Genomic DNA, 25713 nt, shown 5'->3' with positions numbered 1-25713 from the left:
GCACCATGCAGCCACTCAACTTGATCACTCCCCACCGTTGGGATGGGGGAGAGAATCAGAAGACTGTAAGTGAGAAAACTCGTGGATTGAGGCAAAAACAATTTAACAGGTAAATCAAAATCCGCACACACGAACAAAGCAAAACAAGGAATTAATTCTCCCTTCCCATACTCAGGCAGGCCACCTCCAGGACAACAGAGCCCCATCCTGTGTAAGGATTCCTTAGGAAGACAAATGTCATCACTCTAGATGTCCCCCTCTTCCTCCTCCCAGCTTTCTACACTGACCCCAATGCTATATGGTATGGAATATCCATTTAGTCAGTTGGGGTCAGCCGTCCCAGCTGTGTCTCCTCCTAACTCCTTGTGCACCCCCAGCTTTCTTGCTGTCAGGGAGATAACAAGCAGCAGAAAAGGCCTTGACACTGTGCAAGACCTGCTCAGCAATAATGAAAACATCTCTGTGTTATCCACTCCATTCTCAGCACAAATCCAAAACACAGCCCCTGTGTTTTGTGATACTGTGAAGAAAATTAACAAACACAGTCAAAGTCAGCACACCATAGAGCACGCATACAGTACACACATACAAAGAGTGACTGCATGAGGGAGTGGGAGAAGGAACAAACAGCTGTGAGGCACAGGTACATAAATCAGTTTTGCCAGTAGAAGACTATGCCTCTTATTACTCCAGTCACAGAAATCACTGCCTTAGCTTTATGCTCTTTTTTTTTTTTTTTTTTAACCATGGCAGCTACTTCATTGCCTTAAGAGAAATTTGTTGTCATCATCAAAGAATGGTAAAAAAGAATGATAAAAAACCTGTGATGCAGGGAACTGGAGACCTGTTATTACACATATTTTGCTACACACATCTGGTTTCAGGTACATAGACACTTACATAGTCAAGTTTAGAAATTATAGTACCTCCATGACAGTTCCTGTATTCAATACTGCTGGATAGGGAAAATTCTGAAGGTGTTACTCACCTGTTTCTTTGACTCAAGATATCTGGCATTGCCAAGAGCCATGTGAAGCTGATCCACTAATAACACAGAAAAACTCCTGTTTATAGTTTCAGCATGAAATAACAATGGCATACAGTTGCTATGGCTATTTATGTTCCATCTGTTTTTTATATTACAATGCTCTATTGCAGTGGGAAAAAAAGATATACATAAAATACACAATGTGTCTTAAAAAATACTCTTTTTTATTTGCCACATTGAATGCACTGTTAGGTTTTCTCAAGGGGAGGCACAGAAACATACAGACTAGAAGGAAGGGCTTATAAGATTATCTTACCAGCCTTTCTGCAAGCTGCTTGTCACATCTCCTTCATTAGACATTTCATCATTTCACCTCATGGCTGATATACACAAGTGATGGTTTACACTTCAGATGGATAACTGGCATATGCAATAACTTCTCCAACTTCAGTTAAATGCCTCAGTAACCAGCACCTCTCCATACAGCACCTGGGTTCATGTGTTATGTACACACAACTGTACAGTGATACATAGAAATGAGATCCCCAAAGGAATCTGCCTCCTCTTAGACAAGTTATAAGATCCATAATTAAGAAGATCCAGGGCATAAGCTGGGTAGCCATATCTTGAGCTTTGCTATAAGGGAGCTTGGCTGTGTGTGCCAATCAAGGAAGGAATGTGTGTGTGCTCATGTACAGGCACAGAAATGAAGGGCTCTGTGTGCATGTACCTGGGTAAACGGGTCTCTGCACGGCTGCATGTCTGCAGGCACACATTTGGATGTCAAAACAGTTTCTAGCTACAAGGTGTCCCTGAGGTGTACCACACACAAAGGGAGAGATGAGAAGATTTGAATCCTGGCTGACCAAGTACCCTACATCCACAGTGCTTAGGAATGATAAAGATGATGGCTGGCAGTGGTTGGGAAAGGAGCCCCCACAGTGGCTGAATGGTGAAAATTACAGCCATCACCTGTCTTTGTGCCTGGATATTCCACACTGCCAGGGTAGCTGTGGTAAAAGTCTACTTTGTGCTGGGCAATGAAGCCCACTGTCTGCTGGACGCTGCAGGTCCCCCCGCCTTTGCCAAAGACTCCTCCATCCTCGCTGGTCACGATCTTGTAAGCGCTCTGCCCTGCTCCATAGTGCTGACAGGGGGCAGGCATGGTTTGGATATTGCCAGCTGCGGTGATGGGGTAGCCCTGGTGGAATTTGGGGTGCACATCCAGGTAAGTACTGGTTTGGAAGCCACTCTGAAAGGGAAAGGCAGAGAATCAGAACACATAGCTTCTCCACTGGTGTCCACAGGCCTGACACATACTGGGGTTCTGTCCCTTCACATTTCATATTGTCTGTGACCAGCAGCAATGGCATAGAGGGCAAGAACTGTGTCCATTCCCATAGCTTAGGGGTAGATAAATATTCATATACACATATATTCATATATACACACGAGGAAAACGGCTTTTCCCTGGAAATATTTCTGTGGCATAGCCAGCCCACTGCTGGGCTACCACCAGTGCACGGCATGGTGCCAAGTCTGTGCCTCTCTGCTGAGCAAACCAGGAGGCTGGGTAGGCTCACACTTGTATGCTTAAGTTGCCCTCATAGAGGAAATACAGGATATCTGCCCAGACAGAAGAGCCATGATGAGCCATGTGCTGTGTTCTTACTTGTGTGAGGCACTGAGCCCTTTCGCTCCACAGGCTGTGCTTCTGGCACCTTTTCAGCTTCATCCTCCGGTTCTGGAACCAAGTCTTCACCTGGGTGGGGAAGGGAAAGCGGAGAAAGATGTCAGCAAAGGAGAAGGAAGAACAAATGTTACCAAATTCACAGGCAGGAAGAACCAGAGAGAGTGACCAGATGGCAGAGACACATGGGCAACAGCAGTTTAAGAACTCCTGGGGGGTGTTGCCAAGGGGAGAGGTCTGTCTGGCAGTCTCAGCAGGTGGCTAGTGCAACTGTGTGATGGGGGAGGGGGTGGCTCGGTGTCAAGAGACAGTGATAGTTGTGACAAATCGACTCATTCCAATCATGGAGGTGAATGACTGGTGTAAATAATATCCACCGACACCTCTACAAGCCCCCTGCACTACAGGCAAACTTCTAAGACAGTTTCTGCATATTTGCGAACAGAGAAGGGACAGACTTTGCTCCTTGTACCCAGCAGTTCCCAAATTCAAAGCTCCTTGCTGAGGCGAATTCCAGAGCCATTTCCCCCCCGGGCTGTGTCTGAGCTGTGAAAGCAGCCTTTGCAGGGATGTGGATTGAAGGGAAGAGCCGACTGTCTCACCTGCCTTGTTCTTGATAGAACCAGTTCAGTGTGTGCGCTGTATGTGTGCACTTACAATGCACATATAACTTTTTTAGTCCCAGGGCATACAGGCCATCATGCCCTGCTCTGAGATCCAAATTTCAGGCAGATTTTGGACTTGTAACGGTGAGCTCTTGTGCCCTATTGCCCAGTCCCCCTGCTTTAGGAAGGCATAATTGGAGGCAGCATCATTTCACCACACACAATATACCTGGAGATCAGCAGAGACCCTAAAGGGCAGTGATGTGTGAACCTAGCACCCACAGGGAGGAGGGAGCATGTGTCAAGCAGCCAGTGCTGAGTGTGGAGCATTATTAGATATTGGACAAGATAAAACATGGGACACACTAGCAAGAGCTTTCAGCATGGAGCAGCCCCTTTATTCAGAGAACAGATGTATGCCAGGGCTTCTGTGAAGTTCACAGTGCATGGAAAAATCTGTGAAGTGCTGTCAGGCCCAGGGTAGAGACTGTGGTGAACAACATATTCATCACTGGGTTTGCAATTCTACTACAGGTGTTGGCAACAGAACCCTTAACTGACCTCCGACTTGGGGGGCCCAAATGAGGTGCCACTGACCTCTCTATCTGCAAAAGTGCTTCTGATCCCTGGGCATGAATAAGCAGGGGAGCAACTATTAGCTGGCACCTTTGCCTCAGTCCCTGCTGGGGACTCATCTTTCCATCCTGGCACCTCCTTAAGTGACCACTCAGCCATTGTGAGATCGATACACTGTGGGTAAAAGTCTCTGTTCACCTGCTTGTAGGTGAGTCCCAGGGCCACAGCCAGCTCCCGGATCTGCTGGGGGCTGAGGTACTTCTGGCTCTGGAAGCGCTGGTGCAAGGTTTGCAGCTGCTCCTTGGAGAAAGCTGTACGGCTCTTGGTCTTCCTCATCCCCTCCATTCCATATTCTCTGCCCTTCTGAGACTTAGCTGTAGGCTGTGGGGACGAGGATGATGAATGTGGACTGGTGGCTGAATCTGGTGTTAATTGGCTGAAATTCCCAGAACTGGAAGAAGCTGGGGATACTTCTATAAATAAAAAGACAACGAGAAAAGGTGTAAGAGACAAAATGTTTAGCTGTAAGGGTATGAGCATTCTGTAGAGCTCCTTGCCTACCAGACAGGAGCTTTCTTAAAACAAAGGCTTGTGTGACCCTCCTTTCTTCATGGATCTGTGAGCACAGACAAGCACACTGAGAGTGAGCAGCCTCCCAGCTCAGTCCCCTCTGGGATGCTCGTGGCTCCCTTTTGCCAGGCAGAAAAGTCAAGGCAGTGAGTGGTGCAAGAACATGGAGCACATTGGTTCACAGTGAGCTCTCCTCCTCCAGAAGGTCTCAGTAATATTTCAGTGTGATTGTGGTGTAAAAAGGCCTTGTCATGACTGCAAGCGTAGCTCTGGGTTGCTGACTGGGCTCCCCAAAACTGCCTGCCCAGCAATACCAAGGCACTCAACATACTGGCTCAGTCCTGTTTGCCTTTGTCTCCCACCACAGAGACTGGAGACAGTGGGTGGAAGGACTGATTTGTCTGAGAGGGGCTTTTGGTGAGAGAAGAATTAAAGAGAGAAATTTCACATGGAAGAGAACAGGGAAAGGAAAGGTGGATATGTGAAACAGGTAAAAGGAGACAGCAATCCTGTACCAGGGACATGGGGGACAAAATTCAAGAGTGCAGAGAAAGGCATTCAAGCCCCTTCTCATTTGTCCTGGTATATGTCTTCAGGGGTCTCTGTTGATGACAAAGTTGAGATGAAGACCTACAGGAAAAGCTTCCTGAACAATCTGGGCTCCTAGTGAAGACAAAATCTGCCAAGATGCACAGTCATTCACGCTGCAGGAGAAAAAAATGTGTCACATGCCAGATTACTGGGGTCTGAGAGAGGCTGAGACCTTCTCAGGCCAACCTGACTGCAGGGCTGCTTTACCAGTCACTCCTTTTCCCCCTGTGATGAATCTGCCCATCCCTCCTCCCTCCTCCAGCTACTCCTCTGCAAACTGTCCTGCACAGTCCATCCCCTCTCCTCCTACTAGAAGTGCAGTGAATGGAGCAGTGCCATTTCAGTACACAACTTCTGACTACCGAGCCCAACCTCCTTACCAGTCACCCTGAGAGCTGTGACACTGAGACATCCTCCTTAACTTCGAAAACATATGTCCAGAGCAAAATACTGATGCCCCCTGGACAGCTTCCCACCCTACAAAACCTTTCCTTCTTCTGCCCTGAAAGTCTACTAAGCAATCACTCTAGCACTGGGGAATGGGGCCATGAGGATTGCAAAAGGATTCTGTCTACAAGCAGGAAGAGGCTGTCAGTAGAAGAAGTGCAAGGGCCTGTGGTGTTATGTGCATGGGGCTAGATTGCAGAGCCTTGAGGAAGCTGAACATCAGTGACCTGGCTGCATGGAAGCTAAAACTTCATGTGGTATCACAGGATGCTTGCCTTCTGCAGGCTGTGCAGTAAAAACCTTATAGGGAGGAAATGAATATGCTGGGAATGTGGGCCTGGAAAATAGGAAAGTCTCCTGTTAGACAGGAGCCACAGCAACACACTGTAGAACTAAAGCTCCCCCAGGCTGCTGCTTGACCTGTCATCCAAAGCCCCATGAAATGTATGGGATGCAGCTTGAGCTCAGGACAAAAGTGCTCCCTCTCCCGTGAGAAGAGAGTAAAGGAGAGCAGAACCAAGAAACACAAATCACAGTGCAACAGACGTGATGAACATGAAAGCCTGTGACAGACCCGCTCCCACAAGCCCTTGACATCTGTAGGCCTTGACTTCCACAACTGGGCCCTCTCAGAAAAAGGTATGAGGGGAGAGTGCTTGAAGATGGGGTTAAAGTCTATATACCAAACCAAACAGGGGCACAAAGGAGTCCATCTGCCTGCTGTCTTTGTGGGGCAGGCAGCATGCAGAGAGCCTAAGCCTTTCTCCAAACTGCATGGCAGGTAGCCACATGCCGAATGGCCAGTCACTCTGCCTGAGCCTATGGCTCTCTGTAGCAATTGACACCTTGAAAGCGGCACCCCAAAACCTGGTTCCCCTCCCACCCATTCACACTGCTAGAGTGTTGGCCTGCTGACCATGATGTGGGGCTGGGGGAAAAGCAGCTCTTATCAGCTCTTCTATTGCCACTCACTGGAGTGGAAGAATGGCAGGCACAGAAATTGCACTGTAGTGAGGCCGGGGACTTTTTGGTTAAAAAGGGGAAGGCAAAGCAACAAGAGCATAGAACGAGGGAAATAGAGGAAAATGGCAAAATGAAAGAAGCAGTAACAATGCTAGATTTAAAGGAGCAGATCTCCCAGCACCTAGTGATTCAGAGTAGACCTTGGCTCATGATTACTAAGCACATAAAAGGTGCAAGGAGTTTGTAAGGGGTATCACAAGAAGTATCGCCAGGATCTGTTTCTCTTGATGGCAGGTATGACGCATTAAACTAAAAGGAGGTCCAGACATTCCTGCACCAAGCACTTCCATCAGAGCAAGCTGTCACACTGCCCTTCACCCCGGAGCACAGACCTGACAGTGCCTGGACTCTTGCAGGCTCTTTCGAGGTTTAGGAAACCGGCTGGCAGTCGCCTCAGAAAAGCGGCATGGAAAAGTGGTGTGACCGGCCAAGGTGACCCCTCCACCTTGCCTACCACACCGCAGCTTGCCTAGGTCACACACAATTTCCGGAAACCAAGGCAGAGAAAGAGAAAAACCCGCTCGAAGCCATTTGAGCCTGGCCTGGGAACAGAGGTATCCCGGGGATCAGCTGCAGGATTTAGCTGGCAGGCCTTACCTGCGGTGTGCCTCCTGGCTCCCGCCTCCGGACACTGCCTGGCCACGGCGCTTCCCGCGGGCCCGGCCGCTGTGGGCGCTTGCCTTGGCTCGCTCCAGTGCAGCTCCAGGTAGCCCATGGTAGCCCCGCCGGGGCACGCCTGGTACATGGGGAGCAGCGGGAGGGGCGGTCCCCCCCTCACGGCAGATGTCACCTGCAGCCGGGGGCAGGTCTCACCGCCGAGCTGAGGGGGTCCCGGAGTGCAGACAGGCCTTTATAGCCGGCTATTCCCTGCCCGGGACCGCAGCATTCACCGGGCCCGCTCCTCCGGGCTCTTTGTCATGTTAAAGAGGCTGATCGGTGGGGTGAGGACAGAGCAGGGGGCAGGGAAAGGATCCCATAGCATCAGGGCTGAAATATGTCCCCTCTGAATTCCTTCCATTCTGCAGGTTCCTCGGTCACACCTGAGCAGGGCCTGACCCCGAGCCCCAGGACAGCTCCTGCTGCTCGCTCCTGTGGGCTCGGCTGAGCTTAGCCCGGCTCAAAACCCCGTGAGCGCAGATGTCCTGTACAGCTCACTGCCCTGCGGGATCACATCCCGGCCATCTCCACCACGGGGGGTGCACAGGGTAAATCTGGAGGTAAACCCGGTGCTGAGCTGCTCCGAACCGTGCCGGCCAAACCCACATCCTGCCCTGGGGCTATGGGGAGGGTTCTGAGCCCTTTACTTGTGGTTTGTGTCACATTGACACCCCCAAGACCCACAGACACCCCTCCACTGACCTGGCAGCGCTTCCCATACTCGGTGCAGATGTCAGAGATGGGAGAGTGGGGGGAGAGTAAGAATTAGAGCTGAGCACTAGAACATACCTTTCTTTTCTTTTTTTTTTCTTTTTTTTTTCTTTCTTTAATTTAATTTTAACTGAGAAGGAATTTCCTTCATAAGGCCTTGGAGGGAGCCAGCTGAAAATGTGCTTGGCCCATCTTCAACAAGCCTGTGCCAGAGCAAACTCAGAAACATTGGGCAAGGCATATCCAACACCCCATTCACTTTGCAGAGCAGGCTCAGGAATCTCAGCTGGCTGGAGACCAGGGGGACAAGCACCAAAGACATTTTCACTGGAGCTAGGAAAAGTTCTAGTGTATGTAAGGTGCACAGCTAAGAGATTTGCTTGCCCATGGCCTTTCAAAAGTATATCCTTCTTTTATTTGTGTAGCCTTGGCTGTGGCCTTTGCCAGGCTGCTGCAGGTTGGTTGGAATAAAGGAGATGAAGAGTTTCCTTTAAGACAGGGTTAGCTGATGTTTCCTGACATATGGCCTACCCAAGGGGGACAGGCACCTGCAGAGCTGTTCATTAAATAACTAAAGATAAGTGAGTAAGCTGCAGAATTCAGCTGTGAGCCTGCAGAGTTGGCTTGTTTAGGTCCCTTCTCGTCAGCAGGTTTTGCTCTACCTGTATTTAGGAAAATTTTATTAGTTTAATCTCAAAAGACATTGTGAGTCTCTCACTAATGTCCATTTCTCAATAGAGAGATAAAATTCCTAGAATTAATTAAAATATTTCTTGCTAGAATCAGCCCTGCTCTGGCACCAGGACAAGTGCATGCCTCCTGTCGGAAGTTCAGAGCTGAAGGTGCTGCTCCACAGAAGTGTAAAATTATTTCAAATGGACGGTTCCTTTCACCCCTCTGTATCTCATTACTTCACAAATGCTTGTTGCTGCTCTCATCTCAAGCATTCCAGGTGGGAGAAAGCAACAGAAATAGGAAGTAGAATTTAGATCAATTTAAAAGGACATAGAACACCACTTCTACCAGGGCTTGTGCTGCTGCTCTGTGCCCCATGGCAGGTCACTAGTCAGGGCTTCCCTGTCTGTAAAGACACTTTCCCATGAGGTGCAGACTGGAGGGAGCTAAGGATCTGGCTAGAGTCTCTCTAACTTGTCACTGAGTTTTATGTTTTCTATTTGCATTAAATACTTTTTTACTTTACAAACTGCAGGGATTGACATATTTGCACAAGAAGGGCAGGCTTTTATGTTAAATTTACTTGAAAAACTTAGAGCCATAAAAGGGCTTTTGAGCACATCCACCTCAACAGAAACCCAAGAACATCCCGAATATGTCAGTTATGCTGGAACAGCCTAGACAATTTGCTTTGGCTCATGTCTCCCTTCTGAATCATTCTACATTTCAGAGCTGCAGTGCCACAACAGCTGAGATCACTGTCCCTCACATCTGCCCTCAAGCTCTAGCTAATTAAGCACCAGTTACATGAGTTGTACAGAGCTTGGGACCCCACTGGGCAGCTCCAGTGCCACCAGTCAAGGAGAATGTTATGCTCTCCTTCTCTGCTCATGCCTGGCCTGTTACCATACACTGGCATTCAAATTTTCATAGCCTTAGCTGCAGTTAGGATATGAAACCAAGGTAGCAGACCTGGAAGCAATCAACATCTCTTTTAGGGTTGTTGAACCTGAAGGCCTAGCAGGTAACACGGTGTGGGTGCTGGTGTCCATGGCACTGGCTTTCTCTGTAGCTGGTGGGAGTTTCACTGGCTGAGCACTTCACACTTGATCTCATTGATTTCAGCTGCTTCTGAATGTGTCTGGGAGCTTTCCTATAAAGTGCCCAGAGGCCATAATAAACCAGCATAGTCACTTGCACTACAAAGTCCCTCTGGGCTGCAGCTGGGGAGGAGGGTGGTGTCACTCCTGGGAGCAGAGCCACCCCCCAACCCCTGCTGGACCAGCGAGTGGGGCAGCACGGAGGGAGTCACCTCCCTGGGGGCAGGAGGGGGGACAAAGGGGCAGGGGTGCTGAGGGGACCTCAGGCTCTCACTCCCTGTAGTTTCAGAGCAGCAGCATCTCTGAGGAGCAGCTTATGTGCCCCATGAAATATGTGACATAGATGTGACACAGATGTGGCTTGGCATCAAACCAAGCCTGGTTGGTTTGGTACAGTTTTGTTCCAGACTGGGCCCAAATGCTCACTGTTATCTGACAATGCTGAATATGGTTTTGGTTAATTATTCAAAGATTGTTAATAAAGTTGTTTTTAGAAGAAGGCTTTGCTAGTATGTTTTATAATATTTCTCCTTTTTTTTTTGAAGCCTCAGACAAATGCCCTGCTTTGTTTAAACATTTGTAGGGTTGTTGTGATTGCTAATGATACTAATTGCTTAATCAAAAAACACTTTAAGAGCAAAAAACTGGAAAAATAGTAATTTGAAGGATAAGAAGCAAAGTAGCTAAAACATTCCTACATTGCAACATTACCACTCTGTTCCCCTTTTAACCACTGTGTTCAACATGTTAGCTCTTTAATCATAACTTGAACTTGATTTTCCCTCTCTTAAAGCACTATACTTTTCTCAGAAGACTTTTGGTGACTTATGATTTTCTACAGTTTTTCTTTGCTTTCTGTGATACTATGCTGTAATCTAGTTAGATCCATGTGCATACGTGGTGTCACAATAATCTTGTACTCTTAATAAATACTGTTAATGAATCTGTGCCAGAAAAGTTTTGGGTTTTTTTCCCCTGCTAACACACATGGCTTTGCTGAACTGAGTGTAGGCAGGGGAAAGGAGAATTTATTTTGAAAAATCATAAATGGGCTGCTTTTTGGAGGGTTTAGGTGTGTCATACTGGGCTGAAAAATTCTGAAAGGGGTAAAATAATTTCCAACTGAGGGAATACAGCCAAACTTCACTTGGGTGATCATAAAAAGAAAAAAAAAAAAAAAAAGAAAAGGATTCCTTTTCTCTTTTTCCACTGTTATCAGCCTAAGGCTGGTCAGAACTGGTACTTTGCTGTACATAGCAGCCATCCAGAGCCACAAGAAAAAGTAAGTTAAGACCCTTCAAGGCAGAAAGTTGTAAGGGGATCTATGGTAACACCTACCTAAAAAGACCTGGGGAGGGTCTAGAAAGCCTGCAAACCTTAAATAACATTCGTAAGTATTTCCTAGCTGCCTTCAATTTTTCCTTCTGTAAATGCAATTTAGGGCACAGCTTCACATGTTAAGTGCTTTTGGATCATGAAGGAAGGGAACAGAGGGCCCCTTCTCTTAAATTACCCAGAGTAATAAAAGCCCAACTTATTTTACTGTGCAAATTTTTTTCAGTAAAATTAGTGAAAGATAAAAATTTAAATCTGTGCCACACTCATAGCATATACATTTAAATACTTTCTCTCTTCCCTCCTTTTTTTTTATTTTAGTATGTGCATAGAGGAAAAAAATGTAAGAGTCAAGAAATGAATGGGTTTAATATGGGTTTAGTTTCCAACAAAGCAGTTTAGGACAAGCTGTTGATCATTTTTGTGAGATGGATTTTTCTGCTCATACATCCTTCCTGGAGTCCTTCACACAGGCAGGCCCTCAAAGAGAAGGGGAAGGTGAAACTGGAAAAAATTATCTGTCAGTGTTGCCAGCACTCCCAACAGTCTCCTGGGTCTCACTTGTAGGATTTTACTTCACATTTTGCTAAAAAAGGTGTGATCAGTGTAGGCAAAAGGGAAGGCCTGGACAATATTACCACATCTACCACTTTCAGTCTCATTCCAACATCTTTTGGAATGCAGCAGACTCCTCTGCTCTCACACATCCTTCACAAATCCCAGTCTAGTTTCTCTCTCTTGTCTTCAGTCTTAAAAGGCACCTGTGGTTACTAGCCAAAGCAATCTCTCTGGCTGTATTGCTACAAGTTATGGCAAATACAGCTAATTCTTGTCCAGCTTGATAGTGCTGTGCGATTCCCACTTCCCAAAGTGTCTGTCCATGCCAGGCATGTACCACCAACTGAAAGAGATATGAGAGTCCAGAATCAGGAATGGAAGGTGGAGTTTTCTCTCTATTCGAGTTTTCACTTTAAAGAAATAAGTTTGCATATAAAACTACAGCAAGGCTACACTCCAGATCCACCATGTCTAAGTCTCCTGCAATAACAGATCTTAACTGCTGTTAATGTCATCTGTGGTATATTTTCTCCCAGAAAGGAGGGGAGGGGTTTTTTTAATGCTTACTTCTTTTATAGTACTTGAACTGTTTCCCCTTCTCTTTAACAAAAGCTATGAAGATTTTTTATGGTGATTATTGCCACAACACCAAGCTGTCTGAAGTCTTGAAATCTCAAACCTTGTTTAACCATTTTTAGCATTCTAATCTAAATGTGCATATGGAGAAAACAGTCTCCTACCACTGGAAAACTCATCTGGTCCTACATAGATGTGGTCCTTGCATGACATACCCCAAACTTGCTCCTAGGCAAATTTTCCAAAGAATTCCCACTTAAGTCGAATTTAGAAAACTGCAGGTCCCCATGGCTCCTCTGCCAGTTCAGTTGTCAATACCTGGTAGTGCATCCCACTCATGCAGCACTTTGATATTAGGCTTTGACCATGACATTTAAATTGGACTAGGCTCAAGACACATTTTCCATGGTTTTCACTCATCTTGCTCCACAACCAGTGGATCAGTGCACAGTCTCATAAGGGAATGTGAAATGGTCTTCAATATCTTGTGAGGATGTGGCAGACAAGGAGAGGATGAGCTGGTAGGCAAAGCTGCCCACAGAACAAGGCATAAAGAAACTGTTGGGACATCTCTGCAAGGGTGTAAGTAACAAAGAGAGCAGGTGATGAATTTTGCAGGGGGGAAGAAAGTTAGAGGTTTCTCAGTTGCATTAAATGCAGACAAAGGCTGCCTTAAGGGGGTTATAGGCCCTGGAATATCAAACCTTGAAGACTCTTTGACATATCTAAGGCTGGAAGAAGAATGTAGTGTTCTCCTTTTCCAGTCACCGGCTCTGGTATCTGGGATTCCACCAGCCCAAATGTGCCAGGAATTAAGTCTCCCCAGACAGAGATAACATAGCAGAGCTCTGATGAAGGGACTGATATCAAAGAAGCAAATCTTTCAGCCCCGGGGATGAATCATCAGAGCAGTTTATTCCTACCTTTTCTCCTCCTTTCATGTATCAGGTTCAATTGCAGCAAGGGCAGCACAAAAGGCTTCCTCATTCTAGATGCTGAAAAGGCACGGAAAACACAACCAGGAGGAATGGAATTCACAGGTGATACAAGGCTGGGAGGGTGTTGCAAATACCACAGAGAACAAAGAAGTGATGCAAAAGGAACCTATCTTGCTTGGGCAGGAGGAAGAAAAAAAGATGGGGGCTGGTCATGCACCTGAGGAGAAAGGATCCCAAAGGTTAAGTATTCAAAGGAAGATATCTAGAAAGCGCAGCATGGGCGGAAATAAAATAAAAGGGGTAGGCAAAAAAAATGCACATTTAGCAGCTGAGATATACCAGATTCAAACACTAGCAATATTATTTTGCAGACATTGAAGCATTTGACAAAAATCCTTATAATCATATTTTCCCGAATGGGCAGTCTGAGGCTGCATGCGGGCTCAGGAAAGGGCCTGTAATTGTACAGCACTGGCCACTCCTTAGCTGAGCAGAAAAAGCTTGTCATTGCAGAAAATCTGTGCTTAAAGCTAAAGGGCCCTGCTAATACTGCCCAGAGTTATGGTGAGACTACACAAAGGAGGTCACATTCTGTTTTGTATGTTCGGGAAAATGTGGGGATGAGGAGGAAAGAGAAGCCCCAGGGAAGAGCAGCAGGCACAGGAGTATTATAAACCAGCTTCTCTCTGCCAAGCAAATATCAAACCAGAACTGCAGCATCTCAGCCTCTCTGCTTCTCAGCAATCTGTGGATCTAATCTGTTTACACACAGGGGGAGATCTGTCTTGTCTGAAGGCATTCCCACTGTCTGTTCCACTCAAGTTGCCCTACCTCCAACAAAGCAGGTGAGGACAGGTGGAAAGGGCTGAACTGGAAGGCACAAATCTGGGAGCTCTGATGAAAGTAGATGAGGTTGTGTGTCACTTCAGCTCCACCAGTTATTCACAATCATCTCACCTGTACAGGGATGAGCTGGAGGGCCAAGCTAGGTCTGGTCCTCTGCCTCATCAGTGTTGGTTATGTCAGCTGATTGTTCAGCAGGTTTTCCTGAGACATCAGTCACATCATTGCTAGATCTTAATAAACTATATTACTATGTTGTCAGTGGGTCTGCTTCCCCCATGAAGCTGAATTAGCTCTGCAGGGAAAACAGAAGCAAGACCATTGACTATGCAAAAAGATCATTTATCTCTGAAGCCTGTAACTTAGGTGCACACCAGGAGCCACAGAATTGCTGCTGAGCTGCAGTCTGGCTTGGGCTGTGGTTTGGTGTTTGGGCATTTGGGTGGGAGGGAAGGACTTGCATGTTTTGTGGGGTTGTGGCATGGCACTCATTTTTCAGAGTGCCCTGTGCTTTGGCATGTCACGATTTACCCCTGTGAGTTGTGAGCTGCCCTAAAAGATGTTTACTGATAATTACATTGCAAATGAATCTAAGCTCGGTGAGAATTGTGGATGTGGGAGTGAATGTCAGCCATATATACACATACATATATACATATGTATATACATGTATGTACACACGCACACATACACAGCCTCTTTGCAGCTATGAGGCACCTGGGAAACACATGCTGCCAGCATGTTGCCACATAACCAGGCATGTTTCCATGCCTGGAAACAGGGTAGCACGGAGTCAGAACACTCCAGTGAGGTTGCACTCCATAGCTTGTGTTTCCCCCAGGGCACTTGCTGTAGCAGGAATGAGGCACCTCAGGAGCAAGAAAGAAATTCATGGCCCAGAGGTAATCAACTTGTGGGAATGTAATGTTAAACTCATTGGGAAGACAACACGAGGGGGTGGTATTGGTGGCGTGTGAAAATGTCAGCATGAAAAAGCAGGAAAGATTTTTTTATAAGATTGTGATATTCTTCTGGGAAAGTACCACATAGTAGAAGGAAGGACCAAGTGTGTTTAGGGGCACAAAAAAACTGTGAAGGTACAAGAGTATATGAGAGGACCCAGAGATGGTCAGGTAATGTGAGCCCATCTTCATCCACACTTTCAGTTTACCCATCTCTGTGCTGTTTTGGCCCCTTTTTTTGTGGTAGCTGGGCCACTGATGTAGACAAATCACCCAAAGACGGTGTTAGCAAGGAGCATTCAGTCTTTTCAGCTCTAGAAATAGAGGCTTCCTTGTGCAAACATGCAGTCTCAGGTCTCTGGCTGCTGCTAGAAGAGACCTTGGCACTGCATTGCACTAAGTACATGAGAGGCAAGGCACCAAGTACATGAGAGGCAAACCACAGGCTCAGCAGGAATTTTGTGTCCCCTTTGCTACAGAGATCACTGGGAATTTTGTGTGGGGGCTAGGTCATTCGGGGCATCTGGGTGAAAACCTTGACTCTGTCTGTTGCAAAGCTGGGCTTGTGTATGATTAGAGTACAGTAATTTCACGACCATAAGGCGCACCGGACTATAAGGCACACTCCCTCGGAGTCGGCAAAATTTGCAACTTTGTAGATCAGATAAGGCGCACCGGACTATAAGGCGCACTTTTTTTTTGCAGCGAGGCTCCGCCCCCAGCTCACCCCGTGCGGTTGCTGGCTGAGGCCCCGCCTCAACCTAGCAGCCTTTGGCCTCCGGGCCCGCCTCCACCCTGCAGGGATGGTGCCGCAAGCCACCGGGCCCCCCTGGACCTGGCAGCCATGGGCCCCCGGGACTGCCTGGACCCAGGAGCGGGGGTGCCGCGGGCCCCCTAGCCCCCCTTCATCCGGCAGCCATGGGCTCCTGGGACTGCCTGGACCTGGGAAGGGGGGTGCCACGGCCCCTCTGGGCATAATTCACTCGGCAGCCATGGGCCCCCAGGACTGCCTGGACCCGACAGGGGCGGTGCCGCGGGCCCCCTGGCCCGCCCCCAGCCGGCTGCCGTGGCACTTCCGGCTCCCCCCACGGCTCACAGCTCACACTTCCGGTTTGGCAAATTTCGCAACTTTGTACATCAGATAAGGCGCTCCAGACTATAAGGTGCACTTCCAGGTTCGAGGGAAAATTTTAGTCAAAAGAGTGCGCCTTATAGTCATGAAATTACTGTAATTCAGCTTTTGCCTTTAGTTTCCCTGCAGAAAAAGGGACTCGCAGATCTGCAAGCTGTGATCATGGCTGTCAGAAGGCCTCCCCAGATGAGGCTGGCCGTGTGGATGCTCTGCACCTTTTCATTACACTACTGGCAAGGATCAAGCAGCATGTGTGCAACCAGAGTGCTCACACCCACAGCTCACACTTCACACGTGTGCTCAGCATGTCTGTGCTCCAAAACCTTTCTGGAAACACCCAGTTCAGAGAGACTGGGAGCAGGGGAAGTACAATTGCTTTGGCTCCCACATCTTCCAGTCAGCTGGTACTGCAGCTGCCCAGTACTTCCAGTCCTGCAGTCCTTTGCACTGTGCCAGGGAGATTACAGCCCCTTTCCCTTGTGTCCCTCCTTCAACTTCTTTCCCTATCATATTAGGCATGATAAGGAGATGTGTTATGCCTCTGCAGTGTCCTTCATGTTAGGGCACTGCACAAGCAATGGCAACCAGTAATTTGCACATCCAGCGTGCATCCCAGCTTCCCAGGAGTTTTACATTTCCATGGTGTCTATTTTTAAAGTGTCACTAATGTCCTGACCCTGCCTTCAGCAGGACAAGGCATGCTCTCTAAGCTCAGTTTAGTTAATAAAAAGGTTAAGTATCAGTCAAGGAAAAAACCTGAAACTATCTTTTCAAGAACTAATACTGTGCACTAAATAGTTGCTAATTTCTAGTCAGCTCTGTTGTTTGTGCTTTGACTACTTTGTCCTCACATACACAGTCAGTCAGGAAGTAGACTTTCCAGTCACAAAGAAAAATATTTCTCTTCCCTTACTTCTACTCCCCCCCATTTTTATGTTCTTATTTATTTTCTTTTTTTCCCCCAATTGCATTTGGAAAAAGAAATCAGACTTGTTCACAGAAAAAGATGGGTCTAAACAATGTGTTTGGAAACATCAAAACCTTACAAAAATATGACACTTTTAACTTTTGTGTGTGTGTGTGACCAGAGCATGACAATTAACTATGAACTACATATGATCAGTGTAAATGTCACCCTTGCATCAGAATGAGAAAAAGGAGGAGCACACAGGCAGTGTGATGCTGCAAAACAAAAGTTTTGTCTCTTTCACGAAATAAGGAAATATACTGGCAAGTATTCCTCTCAACATTTCTGCATGGAAAAGTTTTTCTGAGATGGACAAGCCCGTGCAGGTTTCAGCAGTGGTGGTATCTGCCCACACTGGGCTTTGCTGACATTGGCCTTGGCCAGTCCTGTTTGGCTCTTGTCTTGCACTACCTAACACAGGTAGGAAGATCCCTCTGCTTTGTGCTGATGGCCAGGCTGCTTCTGAGTTGCCACTGTGAGACCTTCAGTCCAGCTGAGCCAGCTGTATCTTGCATGCCCATCAATTCTAGCTGCCCAGTGGCACTTAAAAGGTCCTGTGCATTTTATCAGTTTCCACTGAGCCCTTTATGCATGTTGCTCTGAATGGCAGCTGACAATAAATTCCAATGGCTGATACTCTGTGTGAAATGCAGGTTTTGGTCATGTTTCTCTTCGGGTTCATGTGAAAAGTCTCATTCTGCAGGCAATTGTGCATCCTATTTTCTGTTTTGCAGGATGTGAGTAACTTTCTGTGGATGTTGATTGCTCACATCCTGTGGGGCAGTTGCAATCTAGTCTACATGGATCTAAGATACAGACTTAATGGTGTTGTTTTCATAACCCAGAGAAAATATACCAATGGTGTGCTTAATTTGAATTTTCAAAGGCCATCCATCATCTCTCACCACATCCACCTCCCTCATCGAGGTAGTTGTTACAACTTGACAGTGCTGAATTTACCAAATCAAGTGCAATCTCTGTGCCAATATGATGCAACTACATGGCTGAAAAACTGCTGTGATGCAGCTGGAGATAGCAGCAAGACAGGTTCCTACTACAAAAAACACTCCATAGTTAATAAATATGTCACACGTGGGTGTAGAAACTCGGTAAGAAATATTGAGGCAACATCTGTCCTTCCTGCTCTCCTCCAGCAGTGACTGTCTACCCGAGTGTAGCTCTGCACCTTTATTTGACAGTGTAAAGATCTGACTCAGATGGGCATGAACTTTGCTCACCGACTTCCCTGGGGCCATGCCTTTGCTAATGAAAATATCCAGGTGCAAGGAAGGGCGGGCAGTGTTTTGCCCGAGATCAGCCGGCCGGTCAGCAGGAGGGTGAGCTGCGAGCTGCGAGCTGCTCCAAGCGCCGCTCTGCCCAGGAGGTGGCACTGCCAGCTTTGCTGCTGCACCTGGCGCTTCCTACGCAATCACAGCCCGGCCAGCAGTTCCTGTTCGAACCCCGCCTGCCAAGCACCACCCCGTGATAAAACCTAAGTCGTCTGCCCTGTTCTGTTTGCTCAGCTTTCACCCTGATTGTCCCTTCTACCAACAAGATTGCTCAGGTCAAAAGCCCGGAGAAGACATTGCACACTGGCACAACTTCTTGCTGCACCCAAAACGCCCAGCCACCCTTCCTCTCCTTATCTTGCCATCCCCCACCCTTTCCTGCCTTTCCCTACCTCTCAGCTCTGATCTGTCAGAAGAAGTGAATAGATGCTCCAAACTTGTGCTGTGTCTCATAGTTTTGTTGTCTGCTTTTAACTTGCATATCCAAAACATTTGCAAGTGCAAGTGTTTTCCCAGCCTTCTCATCAATGGCTATCAAACTCTGCTTTATCCGCAGGACAGAGAGGCCCGGAGCACACCAAGTCCTGTTTCTAGCTGCTGAAATAAGATTAGCCTTCAGTATGCCACTTATTCCAAAGCTGTCAGCATTTTTTGTTCATTCCCACCACCTCAGTGTGCTTGGCAGCCATCTCTGTACCCACAGAACACTCTTGGATGGACATGAAAGAACTGTTTTGGAGGGAGCATGGTGACAAAAAGACAAAGGCTTCTGGGTGACAGCAAGTGCTGAGCTGCACATTCTTGGTGGATATGGGCTATAGTTTATTTACCTCCTCTGCCTCGTGGCTTCCTGTTCCCAGCCCACCTTTCAGAAGTGATGTCATGACAAAAAAGTGGGGTCTCACACCAAGACACCTAAATAGTTAACTAAAACAACCTGATGGCCACTCCACCTTACTTCAAACAGCTCCACTCATAGCCACACCATTTTCAAGGATCCTCCTATAAAATGGCTTTTCATCCACCTTTGCCTTCAGAGATTTGACCACTCTTCACTGCATACTTTTCTCTCCTTAACACACACAGCTCCCTCCTGTCTCAAGCTTTAACTTCTAGACACACTGCCAGCAAGTGACCCAATGCTCTGGGTGTACAATAATCCTTCTGGCTACCTCACTACAGGTACCATTTCCTCACAGCTCTAGGACTCCATTCTAGAGTCACTCACTGTCTCTGCCATGTCTTCTGCTGTGTTCATCTCTCAGTGCTTCACTCCATTCCATCCTTCCTTGGCCTCCTCTTACTCAGTTCCCTAAACGTCATCTTCAATATCAAATCAACCTTGCCCCAATCCACCAGTGCCGTGCTGATTGCTCTGAGATGGCAGAAAGTGCTCATTGGGCTTTGGGAATGCAATGGCCTTTTGCATGGACAGTTTCCCTTGTGTCCACATTCATGTAACACCAGAGAAGGAAGGTAGGCAATGATTTGTGTGCCAAAAATCCAGAGTTCCAGTGGTGCCATCAGTCATCAGTCACTCTTCCACTGATTTGCAGCATTGGAGTGTTGTAAAAAGACAGTGGCATGACTGTTTGCCCTGGCCAACACTGTGTAAGACAGCATTTTCAAACGATTTTTTTCCCTTTTTTTTTTTTTTTTTTGTGGAGTAGATCTGGTAGTTTTGAATTAAATTCATCCTAACTAAGGAAGCAGCTTCACAATAAAAGATAGGCTATGGAGAAGGAGGATGGAAGTATTGCCTGGGTACAGAAGGACAAAATCAGAAAGGCCTTAGAGACCAGCTAGAGGAGAAACTTCCATGGAATAGGATGGGTGACAAAGAAATTGTGTAATTATCCTAGTAACCATTCCAGGGAAAATACATGTCTGCTGAGGAATGCGAAACAAAGTAGTGACGAATGTCTCAGACTTAGATGAGGCTGAAGTACTCAAAGCCTTCTTTGATTTATTTAGTTTGTAGAAGCAAAGCCTGTCCCCTGTATGTTTACAATCATAATGGTTTGTTAAACTGAGGAACAGCAAGGCTTGATGCTGCTTAGGGAGGTTGAATATACTACAGTGCATGAAATTGACTAGAATACACTTCAAGAGTGCTAGGACATTTCTGAAGCTGCTGAAACAATTCCCTGATGTGATTATGAGACCAGAGTCTTTCATCTGTCATCCCTGGCAGCTGGAAAACTGCTAATGTTGCACTCAGCTGAGCAGGCCAACCAGGATGAGTGGGTGAACCCCAGACCAGCCATCCTTACCTCAGTGCTGTGTCCTCCTGGCACCCAGTGCCACTCATGCCAAGGACAAGAATGTGGTCAGGAAAGGGTGATGCCGGTTTACCAAGGGCAAACAGACTGCCTTTTGAAATGAAAGGACTGGCTATATGGATTAGGGGAGAGTGGCTGATGTGATGCACTGTGACAGGAGTTACACTGTAGGCACTCCTTTGGAAGGAGGGGGAGGTATGGCAGCAAACCACTACTCAGCATACTGGGAGCTGGGAAGATGCAAAATATCCCAGTGTTTGTGAATGACTCAATCAGCAGCTCCTCTAATGGTGTCCTGTCACACTGCCCAAAGACTGCCCTGAGCAACCTATCACGCTCTTCACACCCTGACACGATGCAGAGCACATCAGAAAGAGTAAATGTTGCACCTACACAGACTGCCTGTCCAACAAAATGTTCTGTAGCACTGAACGTTGCTCTGGAGACAGAGAAAAAGCTTGACAGACTATATGAAGTCATAATTAATTCAACAAATTTTAGCAAATTTCCCCCAACCTTTCCATGAGCAATGTCTGGGAACAAAATCAGCATCTCCCATCTATTACCACCACATACTTCTGATCTTCTGTTCATGTTCTGCATTCACTGAATGTTGCTTTACTTGAGCATGTAGTCTGTAGAGATGCATTTGCCCATTAAATATTTGGCACCTTCAAGAGGCTGGAAGACATGTCAATGGAAAATTCACAACCAGGGAGACAGAGTGGAAGAAAGTCTTCACACCAGTTTCAGCTTATGCATAATGAGCTATCCCTTACAAACTATCCAACAGCACATCTATCTAGGCAGAAGTTGCTGGGCTCACATGGCCACTGTTCTGGTCACGCTGGGACAGCCAACAGGATGCCTCAGTGCTGAGGGCAAGAGCCAAGGGAGCAGGCCATACAGGTTGCCTAGCATTTTTCTGTGCACTGGGGCGTGGAACTGGCTAGGGTGATACTGGGAGAGCTGGATCAGACACTGTGAGGTAGAATGGCAGAGTCCAGCATGTCAATATCTGCAGGTTAATACGGATCTGGAGTGACTGGAGATGAGACCCTGGAGTAGCTACTGGTCCATTTTCTGCCCCATGTGACAGGATGCTTCCGAGAACAAGGCATTGTTGTTTCCTTACTCCAAAGAAGTGCCACATTCAGATTTCTATTGCAGTCTACTGCGAATGAGGAACTGGCGTTACAGGCATTGACAAGAAAGATAGAAAGGAGGAAGCTTATGGCTTCCAGTTCTAGAGTGATCAAACTAGAATGGGAAACCCCAGGTAGCAGGACTGTTTTGGAGGAACTGTTGATTTTGATATGCAAATAGAGACAAGGAGATGGGATAGCATCATGAAAAACTGTTCTCCAGTGTCATCACCTGCTCACAATTCATTCATAAAAACCCACCACCTGCCTCTCATAAGCATCCCTTACAGACACAACTTTTCTTCACAATAAGCATAGGCCTAGCTGCTAAGGACTCATGTTCAGTCCCTCACCACCACTCAGACTCTGGAGTTCTGTAAGAAAGGCAATAAAAACTGTTCTGAGGGTTTCATATCTGTCTGTCGAAGTTTCAATGTAAATCAAGGGGGCAGACATGGGGGACATAATTTCAGATGATGGTGTTTTAAAAAATGGGAGTGATTGGAAGTCTGGCTTTATCACAGAAATATCTTCTATCCCAGCTGCACTTTTAACCCAGTACTACTACCTTGAGCAAGCAACGGTATCTGTGCAACCAAAGTGTTCGCACCCACAAACCACACATCAGATAGGTTTTTATCTCATAGGAAAGACCTGGACTCTAATATGAACCTTAACTGGGGTTTACAGTGTTGGTGGGAAGCCACTTCAAACACGGTTTTCATGGCCATGCTCCACAACCCTTCCCAGGAGCACCCAGTTCAGAGAGTCCAGGAGCAGGAGGATCCATCCAGAAATTCCAGTCACCTGGCACCAGATCTTCCAGTCCTGCAGTCCTTTGTATTAATATCAGGGAGAGATCAACCCTTTCCTTCATGCTTCTCTTTCCTCACCTTGCCCTTCCAGGTCAGGCAAGATAAGGAGATGATGAGCCATGCTGGGCCTCCACACAAGCAGATGTGCGCCCGGTGACTGCTTATCTGGTGATATGCCAAGTGAGTGCATTTGGGACCATTCCCGTGTCCCTTTTGGCCTCCAGTCCACACAGGGCTGCCAGGCAACCGGGTGTGTCCAGCCTGCCCAGTTCAAGTTGCAGTGGGTAGTTACAGCTCCTAAGCGCTGTCAGCATTTCCAGGCATGTGTCTAATCCTTCCCCCCATCAACCCTCTCTACAGAATTCACCCCTTTAAGGCTTCCCATGAACTTTAGATTTCCTCAGTCTCTAATTTTAATTTGCTTTGACCCTGCTTTCAGCAGAACGAAACCTGTTAAAAAAAATTAAGTCCCAGTCAAGGAAAAAAATGAAACTATCTTTTCAAAGGCAACACTGTGCGCTAAATCTTTGCTAAAGCCTGGTGTTTGTTCCTTTGGCTGCTCTGTTCTCACACAGCCAGTCAGGAAAGTGGACTTTCCAGTCACAAGGAAAAATGTTTCTCTCCCTTCACTTCTACTTTTTTTCCACTTTTTGTTTTTGGTTTTGCTAGGTCTTCTTTTTTGCGTGTGTTTGGAAACATCAAAACCTTACACTAATACAACAGTTTAAAGTTTTTTGGGTATGTGTGTGTGACATTACCTATGAACTACATATGATCAGTGTGAATATCACTCTTGCATCAGATTGAGAAAAAGTCAGAGCATAGAGGTGGTGTGATGCTGCTCCATCACACCACAAAAATTTTGTCTCTGGCATGAAATAAAGAAGCTGAAAAGTATTCCTCTCAACATTTCTGGATGGATAAGTTTTTCTGAGATGGACAAGCCCATGCAAGTTTCAGCAGTGGTGGTGTCTGCCCACACGGGTTTTGCTGACATTGGCCTTGGCCAGTCCTGTTTGGCTCTTGTCTTGCACTACCTAACACAGGTAGGAAGATCCCTCTGCTTTGTGCTGATGGCCAGGCTGCTTCTGAGTTGCACTGAGAGATCTTCAGTCCAGCTAAGGCAGCCATATCCAGCATGCCCATCAGTTCTACCTGCCTGTGGCTCTCCAGATGCATTATTTGTGCCCTCTTTCAAGCAAGCAGAACTCAGTCTTTGTGGACCAAGAGGTGAGCTCATACCGCAAGCAACGCTGTGACTCTGACATAGCTATTTGTTTCAGCTGCAAAGATACTTGTGGACACGTGGTGATGACACCCCTGTTTCTCTTTCCCAGAAGCACTGGTGACCTCTTGCCTGTGATTCATAAGATCCTGGAGCTCTATTTGGCTTCATTTTAATTTAGAGTGCAGATCAAGGGCCCATACTTTGGTTGTCTTCAGTCTTTTTAATTCCTCAGTCTCTTACCTGCTTCTTTTAAAGTTCATATTCCTCTCTTTTACATCCTATCCCATCTTTTCACAGTTACAAACATCTTATCTTCCTTTCAGATCACGGGCATTTTTTGGTTTTTTTCCCCTCTTCCCTCATTCTCCTGCTACACTGCTGCATCCACATCCCTCCACACCTTCACCACTGCTCCCAGCCTTCATCCTCTCCTGGTTCTGCATCCCTATGCCTTCCTCAGTGGAGAATTATTCTAGAAGCTTTCCTCTAAACCTTGAGGACTCTTTAGGTCATATACTAAGCAGAGTTATTAGGTCAAGACTGTCACTGTGGGTTTTGATCCATACCAGAGAGAGCACTTTGCAAGAAATAAGCAAAGCAAAGGGGAGATAAAGCTAGTCCAGACCCCAAAGAATATAATGTAACAAGATAATATGCAGTCTGGATGACAATGGCCCTTGGTGGCAGGAATATAAAGGAAGCAATAAACATCTGAGTTTGTTTGTGATAGAGAATCAAATTTTTTAATGGAAGGCAAATTTGTTCATGAAGAAGATGAAAAAACAGGATGAAACAGAGACCAGAAATGGAAAAACAGGGTGCTGTTTGATCAGGTTGATCACTACATGGATTACCAGTTGCTACTTCAGGACAGGATCTGCAATGGTCCCACAATGCCTGTCGCAGTGACTGGTGCACCAATATGACTGCCTTACACAAATCCATGTGACCTCTTGCTAAACAGAAAATGGTTGTGCAACCTAAGCAGAAAACAGACTTAGGTCAGTCATGTGTCTATCAGGCCTGCTGAAGCTTATGGAAAAGGAAGAGACTGTTCTTGCAAATACTCTGTAATTTAGTGAGGTATAGCATAGAAACAAGATATATATCACAGCAAGTGAATTGTTTTAAAAGTTACAGCCTGCCTCCATGAGAAATGGAATACTTTCAAGTAACACCAATTAAATTGTCAGAGCAACATGTATTTTAGGAGACAAAACCATATTCTTTCCTTGTCTGACAGCCTGAGTGCTGCGTTTTCCCAGCAGCACATTATGAAGACAACTGTCTCTTGTCTGGTAACTCACATTGTAAAGACAGAGCCAAGCTAAGTGACAGACCAGACCCCAGGTTTTCCAGCAAGCATCTCACATGTCTTAAAAGAGTCCTTCTAAAAGTGAAGAAAATGTTAGAATTGTGTCCTTGGTCTAGTCTGCAAGAAGTCTGAAAAAAATAAACAAATCCAAAGAGACATAAATTTTGTGTGCAACAAAATGTGTATTTGATTTGCCTGCTGGCAGGACCTTTCTCAAAATGTGTATAGTGGGAGAAAAGGTTGTGGTGAGTCACCTCCTGATGCATCGTGGCCCATTACAATGACATTGGCAGTGTGTCCACCCCTTCTTTCCTCTCAAATGAAAGCAGTGATGGCACAGTCCCCCACCAAACTAGCAAATACTCCTTCTTGGAGTAAGCCTTGAAGAAGGGGTTAGTGACTTTGCTGGAGGTAAGACTGCAGGCTCTTGCCTGTGCTCTCACCCAGATACCTTCCCAAGGGAGAGGCTGCCCCATATCTCCCCAGCTACTGAGGCATCCAGCATGTATCCTCTTTTCAGAACACAAAATCAAATAAAAAGATTTTTGCAATGCAGGAGGAAAATCTACCTCCAATAGAATGTTGTTTGCTGGAGGTTTTTTCCTCACATTTCTTCTCACAGAAATGAACTGCTGTTCTTGGTTGGTATGCAAAGACATTAATCAGAAATAACACAAGCAGAAGGTGACAAATGT

General features: G+C 46.5%; 1 protein-coding gene across 1 annotated transcript; it reads right to left on the bottom strand.

Annotated features, from left to right (window-relative positions):
- Nucleotides 1-1860: 1860 nt before the first annotated feature.
- On the bottom strand, nt 1861-17867 carry LOC117011613 (homeobox protein NANOG-like). Its single transcript, XM_033087036.1, has 5 exons — nt 17850-17867; nt 7088-7310; nt 4058-4332; nt 2661-2750; nt 1861-2240 (listed from the first exon to the last, which is right to left on the bottom strand). The coding sequence occupies exons 1-5, from the start codon at nt 17865-17867 to the stop codon at nt 1878-1880; spliced, it is 969 nt and encodes a 322-aa protein (XP_032942927.1). The 3' UTR covers nt 1861-1877.
- Nucleotides 17868-25713: the final 7846 nt, after the last annotated feature.

The sequence above is a fragment of the Catharus ustulatus genome, chromosome 2 (genome assembly GCF_009819885.2).
Source record: "Catharus ustulatus isolate bCatUst1 chromosome 2, bCatUst1.pri.v2, whole genome shotgun sequence".
NCBI lineage: Eukaryota > Metazoa > Chordata > Aves > Passeriformes > Turdidae > Catharus > Catharus ustulatus.
The sequence above is the reverse complement of the archived record's forward strand: the minus strand, read 5'-3'. Positions and strand labels throughout refer to the sequence as shown.

Coding starts and splice junctions, on each gene's coding strand:
- LOC117011613 (XM_033087036.1), bottom strand. Junction 2,751..4,057: donor TGGGACTCACCTACAAGCAG/GTGAACAGAGAC, acceptor TTCCCCACCCAG/GTGAAGACTTGGTTCCAGAA. Junction 2,241..2,660: donor GGGCTCAGTGCCTCACACAA/GTAAGAACACAG, acceptor TTTCCCTTTCAG/AGTGGCTTCCAAACCAGTAC.